We start from the raw sequence: 21821 nt of genomic DNA on the forward strand, positions 1-21821 counted from the left end.
TTAAATTTAACACATATTGGTCCCTTCAGAGATCTATTAAAAATGTTCTTAGAAATACAGACCAGCGCTGTAGAAAAAATTAAATGAAGGATGATGAAATGGGAAATATCTAAGTGCTACTGAACAAAGTAAAGCATAATGTATTGTATCAGAATATTATTTCACTTACTCTGATCACAAGGTGGATGTCACACTCCTTGTTTATTGCTAGGGCCGCCTGGGCCAGCCATCATTTGTTGCCTGTGAACACACACAGTTAGATTTAACAAATAAGGTCAGTTTAATTATTTTACCTGCAAAAAAAACATATTTCACATCATTTCATCTGTCCTTTTTAAAAACACACAAAGAAATTGGACTTGTACAAAAAGATTATATATAAATTATACAAGACAATACAAACTACAGTACATAAGAGTAGGTAAATGTATTTTCTGCTGCTGTAATGTTTGTGTGTACAGTATGTGTGGGACAGTATTTATGCACTAAATGCACTTTATTTTCCTGCTGGGCTCCTCTGGACATTAATGTAATGTAATATGCACTTTTTGCACAAGTTCTGCATCAGTATTAAGCTGCTCTAAACGGATATCTTGTTATTTATAATTGTGTTATTATGACAATGACAATAAAGTAGGGATGTCACAATTACTTGTTTTCACAATTAATCGTGGTATTAAACGCCACAATTAATTGATCATAAAGATTCCTAAATACCGTCACTTTCTGAAAAAGATTATGTTGGAACCATATCTGCAGATGTGCGCCAAAGTAAAGGTAAATGCACAGATACTGTTCCATTTATCTAAAGTAACACTGAATTAGTAGGAATTTAAATGTTAGCGTGTCAAGCGTGTGAAAGAAATGATTAAAATAAACTTAAACATTTGATATAGATGACAATTAATGACTTAAATATTTCAAACACTTCCCCCAGTGGATTAATAACTGGTCCTATATTAACAGATTTGTAATGTAATTATATTTTGACTATATTTGATTTTACACATTCATAGGGTTGTGAAATGTATTAATGTATAATAATCGTGATAGTCGTAATGCCGTGATTATTTCTCTGACAATAATCGCACCAAGAAAATCTATAATCGTGACATCCCTATGAATAAAGTATCTAAGTCTAAGTAAAATATTTTACCCTGGGTGTAAGAAGTGTTCTGGTGCCAGGCCTCTCTGCTGTAGCATCATCCCCTGAAAGTGTCCTGCTGGCCGGGGATGCCGGTACATGGCCATGCGCGTCTGACCTGGCGAGTACGGCAGCTGCTGCGGCCGCTGCAGAGCCTCCATCAGGTGCGGGTGAGGCCGCTGGGCAGCAAAGCGTCCTGGATCTGGGTACGGCTGGCCGGGGTAGGGGCTTCCATTCCCGATGCCCCGATGCCCCTGAGACATGACGTGTGGCGGAGGGACGCCGCCTTGCTGCATCCCGGGGTGCATGGCGCGAGGGTCGTACATGAAGCCGGACGCCGCCATGTGAGCAGCGGAGGGAGGTGGGTGTTGCTGCTGAGGCGGCTGGGCGCTCCGCCGACGTGCAGCCGCGTTATGGCTGTCGAGGTCTAGGATTTCTTTCGGGCTTTCCGGCCGCTCAGTGTGCGCCTGTTTTGCTGGACTGCCGCCGCCGCCGCCGCCACTGGGCTGCGCTCTGCTTTCACGCTTCCCGTCCTCTGCCTCCGACACAGGGCCGGGGGAAACCAAACTAGCCCCGCCCTCAGAGCCCAGCGGTGACAAACTGCTCTCCTTCGACTGGCTGTTGCCCCTGGCGCTGGCTACAGGGAGGTAGGCGTTGGGCGGCATGGGGGGCCGAGGCTGATACCGAGACCGATGCCACTCCTCTGGAGGGAAACCCCCCCTGCTGTTGGCTTGGTTATTATGGGGCTGGGCTTGTTGCTGATGATGAGGCTGGGGGTAGTAGTGTTGCTGCTGGTACTGGTGAGGCGGGTACATGTTGGCGTGCTGTTGCCCCGGCATGTGGTAGGAGTAGGCGGCCCCTCCCTGCTGATGGTAGCCAGGGTGGTTATTAACGGGATTGTGGAGGGGGTTCATGGCCTGGTTGTGGTACGGGTGGTGGGCAGAGGGAGGCATGGATCTGGTCATGTTGGTCTGGCTGTAGAGCGGATGCTGAGGGTTCGCCGCCATGCCGTACGGGCCCATGGCGCCGTTTCCTTGGCCTTGGGCGTGAGGGGGCATGCCGGGGTTGTAATGAGGCGAGGGTCCTCTCTGTGGCTGCTGCATACCCGCCGTGTTGCTGCTACCCACCATCTGGGTTTGATGGTGATTTGGCGATTGGTGAAAATCCTGGTGTTTATAAATCCCGTTCGGAGGCCCGGGTTTCACCGTGGTGTGCTGCGGAGGAACGGCGGGAACCTCCGTGTCCGTCCTGCTCGTGGGCTCGCTGGGTCTTTGATTCCCGTGGTCGGCTGGGCTCGGCTGGGAGGGCAACAGCGGTGCGGGGTGACTGGGGGGCAGAGATGTGAGGGGAGCCGGCTGCTGAGGCGCAGGCTGGTGGGCTGCTCCCTGTGTGGCGCTCTGTGGCGTCCCCTGCATGGGGCTGTTCTGTGCGGGATGCTGTGGCGAGATGCTCGGCGGGGCAGGATGAGGAGGTAGCAGGGAACCGTGTTGCTTTGCATTCTGGGGCATCAGCTGAGGAGGACTAGGAGGGTGGCTTTGAGGAGGGGTATTCTGAGGTTGCTGCTGCTGCTGCTTTTGGTCACTGTTGTCCTCTGACATCTGTTGAGTGGGATTGTGAGATGCAGAAACCGGCAGCGGCAGGACGTGATGAGGAGGAAGTGCAGGGCTCGGAGCGTGTTGCTGTGGACTGGTGTGTGCGTGCTGAGAGGGGTTGGGTGGGGGGGTGGGGTCAGTGGAGCCGCTGTTACTTTTTGTGTTGACATGGGCTGAAACAGTAGAGGCACTATTGTGTAGAGGGGGACAGTGGCTGGCAGATTGTCTCTGGTCGTCGACCTCCTGCTTGTGGCTCTGTGTGGAAGTCTGTGGGAGCTGCGGCCCAGACGGATCCTCCTGTGATCTGCCTAGGTTTGGGGCTGCGGGGCTTTGCTTTGCCTCTGCTGCCCCACTGTGGTGTCCTGTGGGACTGGGGTTGGACGGGTGCTCTTGATTAATTGAAACAGTGTTTTTGTGTGATGAAGCCTCATCTGAAATGTTGTTGGCAGCCACTTTGTTCTCTGATGTCGTGCCTGTTAACATACGGAATGATGAAAGACGAGTTAGCTGGGGAGGTTAGCGTTGGATTAATTGAAGAACAAGGTTTTGTGTCAAAGAATATGAACTGATTAAAATGACAAGGAAAAAAGTGAGTTCTGCAATTTTGTGCTACATACTCATGTCCAAAATCAACAATACAACACAGGCAAATTCAAAAGTAACTATCTCTCCCTTCTCATGAAGATGCAAACATATTTGTAGGACTGCTAGTGAAGTTTAACTGATGACATGTCATCTCTCTTGTAGCCTCACAGCAACCAGCAAAAAAATTCCCACTAAACTAATGAATATTCAATTTGCCTCTTACTGTGAAAAATCATCTAAATCAAATTACAAAAAGCACATGACAGGGAGGAAGGGAACGGATGTTTTCTGTGCTAATTAACAAACAGAGACGCTTCAGTCTAAGTCTAAGAACGTTTCTTGTGGAAAATGGACTGTGCTTTGGGTTCCTTCATGCAGAACATATAATAAGGCTGGTGAAATACTACGAGAGAAGGTCAGGTCTACCTTTGGGCTGCGTGTCTGTCTGCTGGGAGGGCTGGCTGTCTGGTCCATTGTCTCTAGCAGGACGCAGCAGCTGAACCTCAGGGGCAGGGGGAGGCTGCTGAGAGGGGTGAGCTGGGATGCTGCCAATTCCTGATGGGGGCCCAGGCTGCTGAAAGTTGCCCATGTGCTGATGAGGGGCACCAGCAGGGGGTCCAGAAGAGGCTGACAGCTGCTGCAGGGCCAGCATCTCTGGGCTTTCCAGCATGGAAGCCAAGCGTGTCCTGCCAGAGGAGTCTGGGTGGTGGGGAACTGGGGGACGTGCGGACATGGGCCCCTGGGAGCTGACTCCTGCAGACATTTGATACTGGGCATTTGGAGAAGGGTGGGGATATCCGGCGGCTTCTGGCCACGGTTTATGCCCCACAGGAGGCGGGACTCCACCATAACCATAGCTGCGCTGGTTCACCATGTTGGGGTCCTGCATGCCCATCCCGTTCCCGGGTCTCTCCTGGTGACTCATACCGGTCCACATGTTGGAGATGCCCATACCAGGAGGCCTCAAGCCGGGGTAGTTGTGCTGCGGTGGTCCATCTGGTCCTGGGAATCTGTTGCCCATGTGGTGCATGGTGTGGCCCTCCGGGTGGTGGTGGTGGGACGGGTACATGCTGGCTTCAGGAGGAGGTCCAGGCTGTAGCGCCACGGGACGAGGGCCCAGAGACGGGCCGTGAGTTGGACCCATGTAAGGGTGCTGCTGCTGCTGGTGGGGAGGGGGCTGCTGGTTAGGATCTGGACCCATGGGATACCTGGGACCCATGTGATGTCCTTCAACCATGCGATGCTGAGGAAAAAAAAACAAAACAGAAAAACTATAAATATCCCTCTGTATGTGATCACGGACAATTCACAAGTCAATACTTTGTTGATACTGAAGACAACTACAATTAAAGATCAACATTAAAGAGGAACTATGCAGGATTTCTCCCGTGCCTATGCTACATTTTTACCTTAATTAAAAAGCTCCGGAGTAATTGTGATTGTTAACTACATGACTTGTGACTTGTTAAGAGTGAGAATGGAGACTGTCTTCCACCTGGTGTCTCACGGCTGAAAACCAACCATGCAACATCAGTGCAGTACCTGGCCGCCGTCCCGGTGTCCCAGCTCTCGTCTCTGCACAGTGCAACACAAACGTGCTCCGTAACCCGTAATCTTTTGTTCATGACGGTTGAGACTACACAAACGCACACGCCGTAACATCGTATATGTTATGTAAGTTATCCACCGCTTCATTTATTGATATATCACCGGCTTCGTTGTCAACAAATGCAGATGGGCGAGAGGAGCGTAACCGTAGCAGCGGAAAAGCGAGCAGACTTGCATAGTTCCCCTTTAAAGAACAGTTGACGAATAACAATGAGAAGAAGATTGATAATCTAATTAAATTATTTTCACTGTAATCAGGTAAGATACAGGAAATATGTATCTGACAATGTAATATTGAAGTATTCACAAACCTGCAAGTTAAAGTTGCGGGGCAAGCGGTTCAAGTTGGGGTCTCCATGTCTTGGAATGTGGGCAGAGTAAGCGAAGCGTGGATCCATCGCCATTCTTTGAGCATACATATGTGGACCGTGAGGACCAGGGGGACCAGGTGGATGTCGGAGCTGGTAAAGTAACAGAATTCATCACTGAAAACTTGCTGATGAAAAGAAATGTAGCCGTTCATTTTACTACTTAAAATTTTTAGAAATGCAGAGGAACTTCAAAAAACAAGCAAAGTAATCCTAATCATACCTGTTGCCCTGGGTGGTACATGCCTTCGTGCATGCGTTGATGGCTTGGGGGCAGGCCGTGGGGGTGAGGGGGGCCGTTGCCCCAGTGAGGGGGAGGAAGCGGCCGTGTCAGCCTGTTGTCATCTTCATCTGAGGGCGCGCTGCCCTTGCCCCCCTGGGAGCTCCGCTTGCGCTGGACTTGCTCTGTAGCCTTGATCAGACTCTCAGGGCCCAGTTGTCTACTGCCGCGGTTGCGCTTCTTGTCCTTGCGCTCCTTGTCTTCTCGGCTGACGTGGAATTCCTCGTCTGTGTCGCCATCCTCTGACGGGAAGTGTTTCAACAGGGCCCGACTGAAACACCGCTCCAGTGACTCGGCCATGATAGTGTACTCTAGAAAACAGATTGAAATCTCAATCAGTTGTGCTCATATGATAACCACCACACGACAACATCTTCCAGACCCCTATAAACAGCCACAAAGTACATAGCTGTAGCACAATCAATGATGTAGACTCTTTCATTCACACAAAAACACACACATAACGTCACTCATCTCCCAGCCACTCCCTACCACTCCAGTCCTCATGTACCCACAGACACACACTTGCTCCTCTGTTCTCAGCTCACACTGACCGACTGACCAGGTCAGAGGGCTTAGGTCGACCCCTTCCTCCGCCTCCTCCTCCTCCTCCTCCTCCTCCTGCTCCACCCGGGCCCCCCTGACCACTCACCTCCCCCCTTGTCCCTGGGGAGGGTATTCAGTTGGATGGATGACTCCAGACAGGGGGCTTAGGGGCAGGAATGTTTCTCTGGCACTGCAAGGCTCAGATCCCCCTGAGCACTGGAGCACAGCTCAATCACTCCCCATTAATCACTGTCAAAGCTGCCCTGGCCCCGGCCCCAACACACCACTAAGTCCGGCCCCCTTTCTTTTGGCTCTTTCTCCCACTCTCACCCCCTGCCTCTCACCCCCAAAAATGCATATATACACTCCTTTCTTTTCTCACAGCACACACCTACTGATATTTGATTTTGATGCATTACACCTAAACTGAAAGCCGACTGTTAATGGAAGGATGGGGAGTGTTTTTTGGGGGGGGGGTGCAGCTGGTTTGTGTTCATTTACCACTGTCTTCTCCATTGTACTCCGTGCAGTTTTCAAACATGAGCTTCACATCTGCAACAAACTCCTCCTTCGCAATGTACTCCCCGTCATTGAGCTTCTTCTCAATGGTGGACAGGTCCATGGGCGTCTGAGGGGATTGGAAGAATACAATTACAAACCATTAAAAGCTCATGCAGTGTACATACGTGCAGCTGGCGACATTCAGTAGGATGTGAACCAAAGACATATGAAAACTAAACTTCAAAAATTACTCTTTTTGTAAAAAACAATGACAGTAATTAGTACCTGGATGAGCTCATGGTAATTAGGGGCATAGGAGTCATCGACAGGCTCCAAGAAGGGCCAAGCATCTTTATGGGCTTTCAGGGCCTCAAGCACTGAAAAGGATAGATTAGAGCAGATCAGATCAGGCATTAGGAAAGTTATTATTGTGTTTGGAGATAAAGAAACAGCAATCAGCAGCAATTCAGTGAACATACCTTTGTATAAAGCCGTGTAGTCGTCGTCAATTTCATAGCTGTTGTGTCAGACATAGGACATGTTAATACACAACATTAAGTCATCAAGTGAGTAGAAAAAGCTAAATCTGATGTCAAACGCACAAAGTCACTCACAACTCTTTGTTCCTGCGTGTTCTATGGACAGGAGAAGACGGCTCCAGGTTCATGAGTTCAGGTGGTAGGTCTTTTCCTTGAGACAGCAACCAGGCTTTTTCCTCACGCATCTTCCGCCTCTTCGCTCGTTCTAGGAGGAGAAGAAGGATGAGCACAGGGAGAAAAATATGAGGACGGGGAGAAATTAGAGCAACAAATAATAAAACACAACCAGTCCTGGGAGGCTTTGGGAAAACAATGTTTTTAATTGCTTTTTTTCTGTTTTTTTTTAGTTACATTTTAATTTAAATTGCACTTTCGGCCCGTTGAGGCTGTCGGGGCAGTCAATGAGAACCAGGCCCTAGCCTTCAAAGACAGCAGTAGCTTTTAGATAAGTAGAACGAGAGATTCATCAGCCATCTTTTTTCTTAGGCCCATCCGATCAAAAGAGCAGAGCAGAGAAAGTGCATATGTATCACTGCTTTATCTTTTAACATGAAAGCCGGAGAGGCCTGCGCGCTCTCCCCCCCCTGCCGTGTGGATTAAAGATGTTTGAGGGAGGATTCCACATATGCAATCCACACAGAGAGCAGACCAGGTCCTGCTGTTCATCTATAATACATTAATGAGGCTCCTCCACTGAAGCACAATCAGCAGTTCATTAACCCCTGACAGATGACATCAGAGGGAGGGAGAAGAAGAGGAGTGATCCTGTGATTAAAGGCCCTGAACATTCCCTCTCACAGTCTCTGTGTACTACACATAAATCACAAGGCTTCACAAGTGCTGCTATGCTACTGCAGATTTTTTCAGCCGTTAAGAGCCAAACTACAGCAATGGAAATCATGTGAAAGCCAGCGCATGGGGTGCCCTTCACAGCCCATTCTGCCCTTGATCCCCGAGTTGGAAGAAGAGCATGAAAGCACCCTACCTGCTGCCGACAGGCTTCTGATGAAAGAATATGAAATTATTGCAGCTCCTTTATATATTTGACTTTGTGCACTTAGCTTCATTTTTGTTTTGTTACTTCCTTCATACGATACCATTTTTTTTTTTTTAACATATTTGATTGCTACAGTGTTGACCTCGAAAGTATTTTTTTAGAAACTGAAAATGTGCTCCACTGTGCACAAACAGATGTTGTGCAGCTTTCCATTTGTGTTCCATCTGCATCGATCCATCCTACCCTCCACAGCTTTGATCTTCTCCATCTTCTCCCTCTGTCGTTCCTCCTGCTGAAGCCTCTCCTCTTCTCGTCGCTGCTCGGCCAGCAGGACCTGCCTGTCCAGCTCTTCGTCTTTCCTCTTCTCCTCTGCCTCGGCCTTCTGATTGTCCTGAATACACACACACACATAAGCCTGTTAATCCACTATGAACTCATGGTAGGACAGCTTGTGATGAATATATGGGAGTTGAAAGTTGGATCTCTCCATCACTCTTGTGCATACAACATAGAGCATGATGTACAGATGCAACTGAGGCTCCTTGAACACCAACTAAAAAAACTGCAGGGGGATGGACAGCACAATAAAAACCCAACTAATTAAATCAATCAATAAATCAATCAGTCACCTAATTACAGAAAAAAGTCGATACAAAGTGAGTCTTGGATAATTTACTATGCTACTGCAGTGGTGCACCTACAGTTTTAAAAACTAAGACAATATGTACAGACAAACACACACACACACACACACACCTCATCCTCTTGCTGAATGTGTTCTCCAGAGAAGCGTTGTGATATGCGAACTGGGGTTGGGTCCAGTAGTTTCTGTTTCTGCTCCCGCACCTTAAGAAACAATAAAAGGGGAAAAGAAGAGATGAAGTCCACCTCTGATACGTATGGCTGGTCAATGATATCCTGTCCAGACCGGATATTAATGCTGTGTTCAAGACAACTCTGAAAATCGGAAAAAAACGGGCTCTGAGTAGTGAAAAATTAATTGAACGGCAAACTCAAACTAATTTTTTGTGTTCAGCAATCTTGGTTACTTCCGAGTTGTCTTGAATGCAGCATAACATCCCACTCAGGTGATACACAGCTCTAAGTACAGGTGTAGATACATCTCAAATCACTTACACTACATTCAGAGGTGGTCTGAGTCACACGTGGCCACATCGTTTCAGCAATATGAATACATTTGTCTTGGCCCCACTAAAGGCTAATTAGTCGATCTACGGTCTCATAATGAACCCAGTATGTTTTAAAATCTCAAATGGGTAAAATGTAAATTCACTGTAGAGCTGAGCTGTGCAAAGCTCAGCTGCTCCTTGCCTCTCTCTTTCTCTCTCAAGCACGCTGACAACGTCTGTCAGAGTCGGACTGCCTAAAAACAACAGCAGCACATATGGTTTATTTGCATACAGAACAAGGAACTGGTCCCTGGATGAAGGCAGGGATGTATTTCTAACGCCAGGTGTGAACTGATGTGCATAGAGCTGTCCATGTCCATTTGTGTTCAGATCACCCAAGACACAGGTGAATGCCAGATCTGAACTGGGCCGAGAACATCCTCCTTATGTGATATCTATGATCCAAATGTAGACAAAAGGACAAGGCCAGGTAGGAACCTCACTCCTGGATTGACTGATTTGTGAATCATACAGACTGCATGTGAAAATGCCTGCAATTCATATAGTGGACAAATAACCGATTGAGTCTTCAAGATGGATTGACGGACCACCACCACACACAAGCCAACACACTGACAGGCCCTGGGGAGTTGTGAAGAAGCACTGAGCATTGAGAGGTCACCGGCTCTGCTCGCCCCTCCCCCGCCCCCTGGTCACCCTCTTTACCCTGCTGCTTACATTCCCCCACCTTTCCCCGGGGTGACAGGCAGCCAAGCTTAGGGAAAAGAAAGAAATCAAACCACATGTGGCCCCTGGAATTCAGCTAATCATATGTAATGATTAGAGGGGGCGGTGCATGTAAATGCAAGCTGTCAAGTTGGACAAAAAGCACCACGACAGTCACACCACCCATTGGCAGATCAGGGAACTTTTGACGATATTATTCTTTTTTCGTCATTTGGAGTCAAAACCTATACGTATGAGTGATCCACATAGAGGACAGAGTGAGACACTAGTCCACAGAGAGCACCTAGTGGATCCCTGGAAAGCCTGTTTACATCAGGGGTTGACCTCTGCAGCTCATGTCAGAGTTCATCAGCAAAGCACTATTGTGAATAACCGTCACACTCAGGCTTCTGACCATCCATAGAATAACTATTGGAGGTCTGAAGAAATGCATTAGTTTCATGAAGCTTGCATATGTGTGCAGAGAGAAGGCAAATGAGGAAGGGTGTGGGCGGGGAATGAAAGGGCAGAGAAACCAAATTGAGAGAGAGAGCAAATTTAAAAAAAGACAGATGTTCACAAACTGATCTATTCTGCCCTACACAACTCCTCTGTTCCCTTTCCATTTCTGCCTCGCCTTAGTGTGAAGCACTGCCGTATCCTGGGGTTACACAATTCCTCTGGTGTCACCGCATAGAGGGGTCTGGAGAATCCTGCACCGCAGCAGAGCTGTCATTCAAGAGGCTCCACTCTGCCTCAAGGTGAGCTCCAGCCCGCTGTCAGTGCCCCGTGAAATGGTTGGTGACAGCAGCAGGAGACATGACGAGGAGAGATTCAAAAAGACGATACGCATTGTGTGCTGGACACGCCTGTACGCACACAGCCACATAAAGACAGATATATTTATGTGTATTTTCGACACATAAATATTATCTGTGTGTCTGCAGCTGCTCGGTTTGCAGGGGCTTTTCTCTCTTAAACTGGACTATACTTCGAAGACATTACTAAAGGCTTGATCACTTGCAGAAGGGGATTATGGAAAGTTTTTTATACTTTTAACATTACAATATCTGTAGTCTTTAATTAGACACCATTCAGTACCAAAGATTAAAAAAAAGATGACAGCTAGATCTCACTTTGTTGCCTAAGACACATTTGATCTCTAATCAAGGAAGAAAACTGTGTACAGTACAATGAAATGTGTTGATGTAATGAAGATAATTAATACAATTAGTATTTGAGCGTGGGTTCTGACATCAGTGCATGTACGAACATCAGAAGAGTGTACTTTCCTTTAATTCAGTCTTTTGCTTGTGTAAAGTCCAATTAAGCAGAGATTTCTCTTTTATTTTACTGTAATAATAGTGAAGTCAGTTCATTCTTAACGTCTTATGTGCTGTAGCAAAACAAAGGTCCACCAGCCTGCTGTGTTAAATAATATTCTGAACAGAGAAAAGCGATAGACAGAGGGTCTTCTGAGCGCCATATATAATGTGACTTGAGATGTAGAGCTGAGTGTACAGTTAATGAAGGACAAGACCACATTCAGCCACTGACCGCTTGTGATAAGTGAGTGACCCCTCTGTCACTATCAAACCGCCAGCAGGATTCCTCCTTACCTCACTGCTGATGATGGATAAAGGCTGAGAGGGTTTCTATAGCAACAGTCAGTGCTGGTTATATATCACAAGGGTGGAAAGAGCCCACCCACCACTATACAGAAGGTAGGATAGAAAGCAAAAGGACCTACTCAAGCTTTGACTAACTGTAGCACCCAATCAAATAAATTACCTCCGTTACAAGACATAAGTTGGAAGGCAAACTGAAAGAAAGACTGGTGTTGGCTCTAACTCATGTGCTGTGGACAAAGCAAAAGAGTACCATACGTCTATAATTTGCTATAAGCACTGAGCAGATTCCAAGGGAGATAACGACAGACAGATGAGCCGAGCATAACCTGACATATGGACAAGTGCAGAAAAGACAAGACTACAGAACTTGTGCCCTCATTCTGCCAAAGTGGCTCGATAGCGCAGCTCTCCACGGTCAGGCTTAAGTTAAAGGCCCGAGGCCAACCTCATCACCAAGCAGGTGCGCAGAATTAAGAGCAAGCACAGACCAGCTTTCCTTCACACCACCTGTCCTGCAGCCATCTCACCATGCAAAACGACGGGCTCCCAAAAACAACAACTAAAAGGAGGAAAGAACATGAAAGCAGCAAAGTGGAGATTGTGATGCATGTTTCCAGCTCGATAACGGAATAACCACCTATTTGAACAGTGAAAAATAGGGGGCTGCTTGAAGTGAGAAAGCTTTTCTTTTGTTCTTCCAACTCAACAAAAAGGTTAAAACCAAGTAACAACTGGAACTAGTTATGATTTATGGAAAACGGTGCTGATATTATCTTTTAATTATCACACAAATGTAAGTGGAACAAGACTGTAAATGTAGATTCAAGAGGAAAGTTTGAGTTGCTGTAATGGAGGCTTATTGTGATGCCTCTCTTGTGTCTGACCTTGTGCTCAATCATGCTGCTGATCTCAGGCAGGAAGTTCTGGCTGATGACACGGTAGAGGTGGCGGTCCTGTGGGGAGGGTTTGTCCTTGATGCTGTCGGCCAGTCTGACCCACTGTTCCTCTGTATCACAAACAAGGGACCAAGCGCCTCGCTTATGGGCTGAGGGAAGCACAGAAGAGAAACGTTTTCTTATTGATCCAAAGAGGGAAATGTGCAGACAGAGATCATTAAGTCAGTGAACCTACTGGTAAAAATGTAAATAAAGTACAAACAAAAAGATTTCCTCAACAAGGTTAAACCAAATAGATTATAATGCTGAGATCCTGTCACCTTTGCGAGGGGGGGAATCCTCCACTCCATTTTCTGTCTTGACTTCTGACACATCTCTTTCAGTCTCACTGAAAAAAAGAGAAAAAAGATAAAGCCAGAACTGCTACAAATAGATTAAAAACGTGATATTTCTAATGTAAAAAAAAATGAAATTACAGTTCTTCCATCACTTTTAGGCTGAATAGATTTTAAATTCTGAGAAACACTTGTAATCAACATAGGATTATAAACTTTATGACCAAGGAACAATTTATATTTATTTTACTTCAGATCAAGCAACAGGCCACAGGTCAGACAAGACTTGACCAAACATAAAGCCAATAACATAATTATTTCATATCATAAAATGTTTTAGGTTCTCCAGGTCATGTGTTTGAAATTATTAATGTATCACTGCAAAAAAAAAAAAAAAAAATCACCAATATGTGATATGATATTGGCCACATGGGAAAACAAAGAGCCGTGGCATCTGCTATAACAGTTAAATACATGTATTCTCTTGATGTAACAAGTACATCTGTGCAACACATGCACATCTACACAGGAATTCTCCACAATATGCGGTTGGCAATAACAACAAGCAAAATTGGTTTTCACCTCAACAGAGGGTCGTCCAACTTTCTCTTCTTTGGTGGTCTTCCCCTTTTCTTCTTCTCTGGTAATGTTAGTTCAGAGGGTTCGCTGTTGAAAAAACAACACAAAGTAGTAATAACTTTTTAGAATGACAGCCTTTTAACGAGGGTAATTTGCAAATGGGAGAACGCTGTAATTAACCCCTAACAGCACAGCACAACTGTCAAACTGCAATTACACACTTAGCGCATGCACTAGTTAAACCACAGAAAACACGTCTAGTGGCATATCATTCATTCTTGATGTACTGGACAGATAAAGGAGACGCACACACACACTGCGCAGTGGTATTTACCTGATCCTATCTGCCTTCCTCTTGACTGGCTCCTCTTTGTACATACGAGTGCCGTAGAAATACCAGTAGAGGGCTCCATCTCCATCTTGCCCCAACGGTTCCACCCTCAGGCTATCTGCATCCAGTCCCTGGGGGGCGGGTGGGGGTGGGGACGTTACATTTCTTAAATCATGTGTAGGACTGTGTTTCTAAATATTCAGTCATTAGTGGGTGATGTCATTCAGCCCTTTCTGCCTACACAGCTGTGAATCTTTCAGAGGTGAGCCGCTTTCAGTATCTCACTGAGTGCATTCAGGAGCTGAATCTGATACATTATTTAAAAAAATACTCTTATCTGATGGAGAAAAAAAAGGAAAATATATGAGAGGAAAACTCTGCTCTGACAGACAACATGAGGATAAAACTGTCAGGTTATTATTAATCACTCCTGTGTTTATAACAGCACATACATCAGCCGATATTGAGCTATGCTAAGTTTAAATGTACATAAAATTGACACCATCTTCTCATCCCACAATAAAACACTCCAGCAGTTATTAATGATTAAAAAAATAAAAAAATCTTATACTGCCTTAAAGTGATTTACTACCTCCATAAAAAGGTGGAAACAAATCAAGGACTTGACCCTTAGTACCACTGTCCTCGACAACATACTTTAAAATAGTGTAATAGAAAAAAAGGAAAATTAAATTAAAGGGATAGTTCACCCAAAATTCAAATTTCACTCATTATCTACTCACCCTCATGTCGACTAAGGGCTGGGAGAAGTTTCAGAGTCCTCCGTGCAGCATTGTATGTCCATATGACGGTAGTGAACGGAGCTCACTTTTCTTCGTCCAAAAAGACACACCAAAAAACATCCAAATACCATATTCCATAGTGCTCGTCTGTAATGTCCCTCTTGTACTGAAGCCCCAACATGAGAAATTGTTCTGAAAAAAATTAAATAAGTCTATGTTTTAAGCTTGAGCGGAAGCTCCCAGTGTTGCTCTGCCGGAATCTCACGCGATTTGCGGAGCCGTGAACTGGGTGTCAATGCAAATCGCGTGAGATTTGCACAGACACAGGCAAAGCAGTGAACTGAGACACTGGGAGCTTCCGCTACAAACAAGCTTAAAACATAGACTTATTAAATTTTTTTCAGAACAATTTCTCATGTCGGGGCGTCAATACAAGAGGGACATTACAGACGAGCACTATGGAGGTATTTGGATGTTTTTTGGTGTGTCTTTTTGGACGAAGAAAAGTGGTGTCCGTTCGCAACCGTCATATGGACATGCAGTGCTACACGGAGCCCCGCTGTAACTCAGAGAAGCCACGGAGGACTCTGAAACTTCTCCCAACCCTTAGTCGACATGAGGGTGAGTAGATAATGAGTGAAATTTGAATTTTGGGTGAACTATCCCTTTAACTGCATGCACGAGAACGAATGTCCGACTTGTTTTAGCAGATCATTATGAGTGATGTACCTTAAGCAGGTCGAAGACGTCAGCAGCATCCAGGCGGTAGTCGCAGAGCCGGTGCAGCAGCTCCACCTGAGTGCGAGGGGGCAGGTTCTCGAAGGGCCCCTCTCTGAGTGGGTTGGGTTTCCCCTCTTCCAGTTCCCACCTGTAGCTGATGATGTCGTCCAGGTAACTGCTAAACGCTCGGGGGCTAAAGAGCAGAGCAGAGCGCAACAACAGGAGAGATTGACAGGAAGTGAGAATGGCAGGTGCTGTGCCTCTCAAGACCGCAAAAAAAAAAAATTGCTTAACTTTCAACAACAGGAACACATTTCCAAAAGCAGATGGGAGATCTTAAAATAAACTTTCTGACCAGTTATTTAGCCCAAGTTTGTAGCATGGCAGTTTCACAAAAAAAAAACACTGTATATTCTCTTTGTGCTATGACTAATACGATACTAATAGAGGAAGCAGCATGCATGGCCTTGTGGTTGATGTACCCTTTGTATGATCACAATCGTTTGTTGTTGTTTTTGAGGTAGTCTCACTTTGTGTGTCAGTGTCTATTCTTCTGTTTGTTTTTGCATCTGCACAGTTCTTTTTACCCATGAGATCCTTCATTTGTTACTAGTATGACAAGTTAGGATTAACATGTGTCTGTCTTTCTTTCTGTGAGTTTCTGTGGTTTGTGGTGCTGAACAGCCGAGGCAAGACTGTGTCTGTGTAACTTCTTTTATGATTTGACGCTACACAAAAATGACTTAACTCAAAATATCTGACTATTTAATGATTGCTACAAATAACTACAAGATCATGATGTCATAAGGAATGTAATAAAGTACTACTTAAGATCTTGTGTGATGTTTATTTGAACATACAATATAAACAGAATACAGAGAGGAGGTTTTTTTGGTCCATTGAATTCTGTCAGTGTGGATAAATGCAACCAATTCAATTGCAAATGCTGTGTGCACATTGCAAAGCCAACACGCCAGGTTTCAATATCAACTAGTGCCATTGTAACATATAGCTTAAGAAACAAAGTTCAAACTGCCATGGTGGCTGTATAGACGGGGGAGGTGGAGCTGACAGGGGGGAAAAAGGGACTAGTTTCTTTGAATGAGAGTTGGTTTGTTGGTTTCTTTGCTAAGAGTGGGAGATGGTGAATAAATGCAGGTTCCTGTTCGGGTCTGGCCGGTTCATTTGAAACCATTATTCCCCAACTCAGATTAACGGAACAAGAGCACGGGGCAGGGGTGAGCATCTATGCAAACGGCAAAGCGAGAGAGAGAGAGAGAGAAAATATGGCTTATCTTGAAAGAGCAGTGTGCACTTTCTACACAGCTGCAATCTCCACCTCCCACTACCCCATCCCTCTCTCCTCCTTTCTATCCCTCCGTTCTCTCCGACATCCTCCCTCCCTCCTTTCCCCCGCTCCGGCAGAGCGTTTAACACGTGCGGATGAAAAGGGCAGCTCTGTGAAAGGCCAGTGCTGAGCAGCCACCCCCAGGATGCCAGCGCCTGTCCAGTCCAATAAAGCAGGTTGTCCTCCTGTTACCGACTGCCTGGATAGAAAAAACTGGATCACTCCTGCCTCCTTGCTTATCAGTTCACTGGTACCAGTATGCTACTTTCTAATGATGTGCTAGAGCGGGAGATGTACAGCACACACACTCAGGGGGAAGCCCTGCGAGAGATAAAGCATGTCTGTGGATTTGAATAACAACCTCTGCTACATGCTCACTTTCTCCCACACCTCGATCACAGGGAAGATAAAAGTTTCGGTGGCTGAAGTGTTCTCACTCATCACAGCAATAGTAGGGCACGATTTCACCACAGCCTCTAAGTCATCACATGGTGAGTAAACTCTGACGGCTCAGCGAGTCATAGTGCCAGTGACACACACTTCCTGTGGCAGTTCCTGCATGCTCTGACTAATTTTGTCAATGGAAATTCTTGTTTTGGCAGCTCTTACTCTTACTTACATACTTTTTTTTTTTTTTTTACAAACAATACTAGTTCTGGCAGAATTATGACCAAGCTCCTGGTGTGTTGCATTTAACTCAACAGTGCAAGTCAGAGCAAGTTTCAGAGCTTCTATAAGGTCATTAAACAGTAAGCTGTGTGTCATCAAAGTTGCTTGTTCTTTCTTAAGTTTTATGGCTTTTTATGTTGAAACAACATCTAGAGGGGTTCCTTAGTCTTATTAAAAATGATTACTTACAAATTATTACTTACTACGTAGGAAAACATGTTTATGCAAAGGTTTCTCGCCATGATGGAGCAAACACAAAATACGTTACCCGACTGTATGTCATTCAAGAATGCCAAGACATCCTTCAAGACATCCTTCAATTGCAGTGGATATAGTGACAAAAAATACAACAGACTTTGACAATATACGGATACTTACGTGATGTCGGTGCGCTGGTAGCATCCCTGCAACAGACAGGCAATGAGGTCCCCAAGGAAGTCCAAGTCCTGCTCTGACAGGGCTTTCTCCAACTCCTGGACACAACGAAAGGAGAAACTAGAGTCACTGCACATACAAATATCTCTGCAAGTACTTCTATTTAAACAGGCCAGGCACAAAAAGCCTAAAGTTACTACATGTTGCCGTAGCTTCACTGGACAATAGTGGAAACTAAAAAATAAACTCTTTAAATGAAGAAAAAGTATAATTATGACCACAGGTGATATTTGACATGTCAAATAAACTGTAAGTGATTATATAATAAAAGAAAAGCCAATATATCAGCCAACGTTATATTAGTGGGGCCTCAGCCTAGATGTGTGTAAGAGTGCTGGTATCGGTGTGAGGTAATCTGGCAGAGGCAGGCAGCAGGAGGGATGGTTGGAATTTGCAACTTGTCTGATTAGGGCTTCTTGGTTTGCCAGTGGTTGTTTGGCTGTAGCTGAGGTTCAAGTTCAGCCATGACCCCTCTCCTGCCTGGCATTGTGTTTCAGCCATTCAGGTTTTATGAAGCGGCAGTAACCAGCCGAGCAAACTCTAAAAGACCTGAAAGCAACCAAGGAGAGATGGCAGGCAGCAGGGGCCTAGAGCTACAACACAGCCGTGCCCCCTCCTCTCCTCCGCTGACCAACCCCGTGCAGCTTTCCCAGCATGCACTGCTCTCTCCAATGATACCCACCCAAAGGGGAACAGAACGAGGGGGGGAGAGAGGGAACAGGAGGCTGAGAGGGCAGAAATGCTAATGCAAAGTGCTCCATCAGCCAAGTGTCCATTTCACTTAAAGCCCCCTTTTGCAGGATGCAAAGTAGCCCCTTCAGGCTCGAGCCCGACCAGTCACTCTTGAGAAAAAAAGAACATGGCTGCCTGCAGCTGACCACTCCTCAACCCACTTGATGACTGCTCCCTAACAACAACAACAAAAACAACAACGTCTAGTCTGCATGGTATCCTCTCCTCTCAGTTTCAAGAAGAACACACACATAAAAAAAAGAAGTGGTCAAAAATGAGGACGCAGAGGCACGTTTAATTATCGTGCACTCACTCGTCTCTTCTCGGTCTGTCTCTCTAGAGGAACCTGGGTGAGCTCAGAGGTCACCAAAGGTCAGCGTACACACCTCCTGGCCGCGGAGGACGACGGAAGCCAGGAGCCGACAAGTCAGCGCGATGAAAAACAGAAGGGAAGGAGGGGAGGAGGGACAGACAGACAGAGAGGAGGTTGGGAGAGAAGTTGAAAAACAGGATAAGATGAACGTTTCTGCTTGAGATTAGAAAAGAAAAAAGCACGAGGGAAGACAGACGCACAGGGACGGCGGCGCGCGCCAGCCTGCTCCTGACTCAGACTACTTTAGAAACATACCAGGAAAACGAGTTTGATGAGAAAAGATAAAAATCAGCTCAAGTCTCATGACTCAAAGGAAGAACAGTTCATTAAGTTTTATGAGCACATTCTAATGACCAATTTAAAAGCCTACAGATCAACGTGCCGACAATGGCAAACAAGACAGACGGTAATGGGTTTGAGAATAATTCGACGACAACAACACAGGAGGTTCTGTGGTTCTGGGTTTGTTGTGTGAACACGAGACTAAGGCCAAGAGCACAGAACAGAGCAAATGGTATTTAAAGTGTTAAGACAGTAAGACATTTCATATTTACTGACCTTACTTCCCACCTTGCCATGGCAACGATGCATGCACATAATGGCAACACAACTCAAGCAACATTACAATTTACGTTTACGATGACAAGGGCTTTGAAGACAGTCAAGGCCTTCTAGGCAGACAATGCGTTATATTGACTGCCAACCTGCATCACAGAAAAACAGAGAAGAAGAAGAATCCATTTCCTGTCATGCCCTGTCAAACACGAGCACCGCACGCGGACAGATTTGTGCAGTCGTACGTCCACAGAAGGAAGGCCAGAAACACAAAGAAACTGATTATGGACAAGCTGGTGATTCAGTGGTCAACAGTGATTTTACATATGATCGAATTAGAATCATACAATAGTGGTGGCATTGCTTGTGTACACAATCAAAATCTACATAAACACATTTGGGTCTGGACATCCTACAGTGGAGAGAAAGGAGTGATCAGGACTGTACTGCTGCTCTCACTTTCAGTTTGTTTACATGCAGAGCTTAATCGAGCTACCGTATGCTCAAAATTTGATTTTGGCGTCTAATCGGACTTCTGTCCTTGTCCCAGTTTACATGCAACTGAGAAAATCGAATAACTGACGGGAACGCGTCCTGCCGTCCTCCTCAACACTAGGTGGTGATATGCATCGTTTCAGAAGGTGAATATGGCCCTCTTTCCAGTTGACCTATTACATCACATAATAAACAACTGGAGTCAGGTGGCTGACCGGCATTTTCAAACAACATCAAGATGGATAATCATACAGCTTTGTTAATCTTGTACGTAATGTACGCGTTACATGCATTGTCTAGTTAAACTCCGATTAAGGTGTATACATGCTGCAGAAAATCGATTTCCAATCGCTTTATCTTATCTGCGTGTCTTAATTGGAGTTGGAGAACTCCGATATTAGTCGGACTAACGCGTTTACATGCACTTCAGTTGTCCAGTTATAGTCGGATTAAGGTAAATTTCATGTAAATGTACTGATTGATATGTATGCAACAATGCTCTTGGTTCTCAAATCTTGACAATTGGTACAACCAGTTCAAACTGCACAACATATTTAGTGCATGTCCAGTCTAAGACAGCAGGCAGAGCTTTAAGAGTCACAGGCTTGAGGGTTTAACAGTTGCTTAAGCTCGCAGCACATGTGTCATGACTTGTTCACATGTACATATGCAATCCAGCTGCAGTGCTCTGTCATAATCATGGGCTCTGATCATTAATAAGATAAAAAAGAAGGTATGCCTATCTCTGTGTGTACAGGATGGTGGGAGATCTCATGTCACGCTCCCTTCCACTTCCCCGTCCCCCTGTCAGCCAGCCTCTGGGCCAGAGTGAGCCCATCCATCAGACACAAACTGCACTTTGATCACACTTCGAAGAAAAAAAAAAAAGCTGGGGGCCACAGCCGGGGGAAGAGTGGAGAGTTGAGTACAGCACAGCAGCAGAGTGGAGCGCTTGTTACAGCCCCTGGATTAACACCACCCTGCTCCACCTTTGAAGTGCCACACAGCATCTCAGATGGCAAAAGGAAAAAGGGGGAATTAATGTGGTGTCCGTGCCCTTTCTTCAGCCATCCATCCAGCTGGCCAATCTCTCTGCTGCTAACAAACACTCAGCTTGATGAAGGGGCTGCAAGGGACACGCCGGTGCAGCTGGATCCGTCCTGTGTGGCAGCCTTTCCCCCCGGCTATAACCCCATACAAACAAACTAACTCACTACACGGATGTGATCTGTAATAAACATGGTCAACAACAACAACAACAGAGGAAAACGCACACTTTTCCCCACGTTCATTCATACACGTGTCAACAGAACGAGCACAGTGCACTGCCCCGGCCCCTTGGACATTAATGATCAATGGACCTCGGAGATAAGAGGGCTGGATAAGCGATAAGCTACAAAGAGGAGAGATCGTGGAGCCAAACTGTCAGATTTATCACTGAGCTACTGCTGCGAACAAAACAGGCCATTCATATTCACACTCCCCGAGACAAAGATTGGGAGGGCGAGTCAAGGCTTAGTCAAAAAGGTGTGTCATCACCACGGCCCCTCTCTGCAAGGCCTGACTGGAGATCAGCAGTTCAGCCCGGAGCTATTTGCCACTTCTCTCACCCGACTCCCCTGCTGTTTCTCTCTCTCTGCCTCTCTCACTGGCTTAACCTCTTATTCCTCTCCTCTTCCACACCATTTTACTCCCCTGTCCTGCTGCCCAGTGTCTGCGAGGGCCTCTGAGGCATGCTATTATTCCCCTGACAACACCCTCTCTCCACCCCATTCTTTTCCTCTCCTTCCTTATCTCTCCTCTCCCCACACACATTGTCCCTCCTTTACTCAGGCCAGTTGTTGGCCTCACTGTAGCCGAGGAGTGAGGACGCTGCTGCAGACTCTTCATAGTCTAAAGGAGAATGTCCAATGGCACTGATTCTTCAAAAATTACCACTGGTGTAGGAAAATAAACAAATAAA

General features: G+C 45.9%; 1 protein-coding gene across 2 annotated transcripts in view; it reads right to left on the reverse strand.

The window, feature by feature from the left end:
* cecr2 (CECR2 histone acetyl-lysine reader) overlaps positions 1-21821 on the reverse strand; it is a 37378-nt gene that overhangs the window by 2977 nt on the left and 12580 nt on the right. The window contains exons 2-18 of one of the 2 annotated variants that reach the window (XM_085779953.1): positions 17647-17741; positions 15261-15444; positions 13792-13919; positions 13461-13544; positions 12864-12931; positions 12532-12692; positions 8917-9006; positions 8404-8551; positions 7239-7368; positions 7104-7141; positions 6910-7001; positions 6625-6751; positions 5521-5888; positions 5241-5390; positions 3748-4564; positions 1157-3209; positions 170-240 (exon numbers count right to left, since the gene is read on the reverse strand). In XM_085779953.1, the coding sequence (XP_085636079.1) occupies positions 189-240; positions 1157-3209; positions 3748-4564; positions 5241-5390; positions 5521-5888; positions 6625-6751; positions 6910-7001; positions 7104-7141; positions 7239-7368; positions 8404-8551; positions 8917-9006; positions 12532-12692; positions 12864-12931; positions 13461-13544; positions 13792-13919; positions 15261-15444; positions 17647-17741 (4785 nt within the window). In that variant the 3' untranslated portion in view covers positions 170-188. Of the gene's footprint in view, positions 1-169; positions 241-1156; positions 3210-3747; positions 4565-5240; positions 5391-5520; positions 5889-6624; positions 6752-6909; positions 7002-7103; positions 7142-7238; positions 7369-8403; positions 8552-8916; positions 9007-12531; positions 12693-12863; positions 12932-13460; positions 13548-13791; positions 13920-15260; positions 15445-17646; positions 17742-21821 lie in introns of both variants that reach the window. The other variant, XM_085779952.1, reaches the window with a different exon arrangement.

This window comes from Trachurus japonicus, chromosome 6 (genome assembly GCF_045865225.1).
Source record: "Trachurus japonicus isolate A0001 chromosome 6, Traja_1.0".
Taxonomy (NCBI): Eukaryota; Metazoa; Chordata; class Actinopteri; order Carangiformes; family Carangidae; genus Trachurus; species Trachurus japonicus.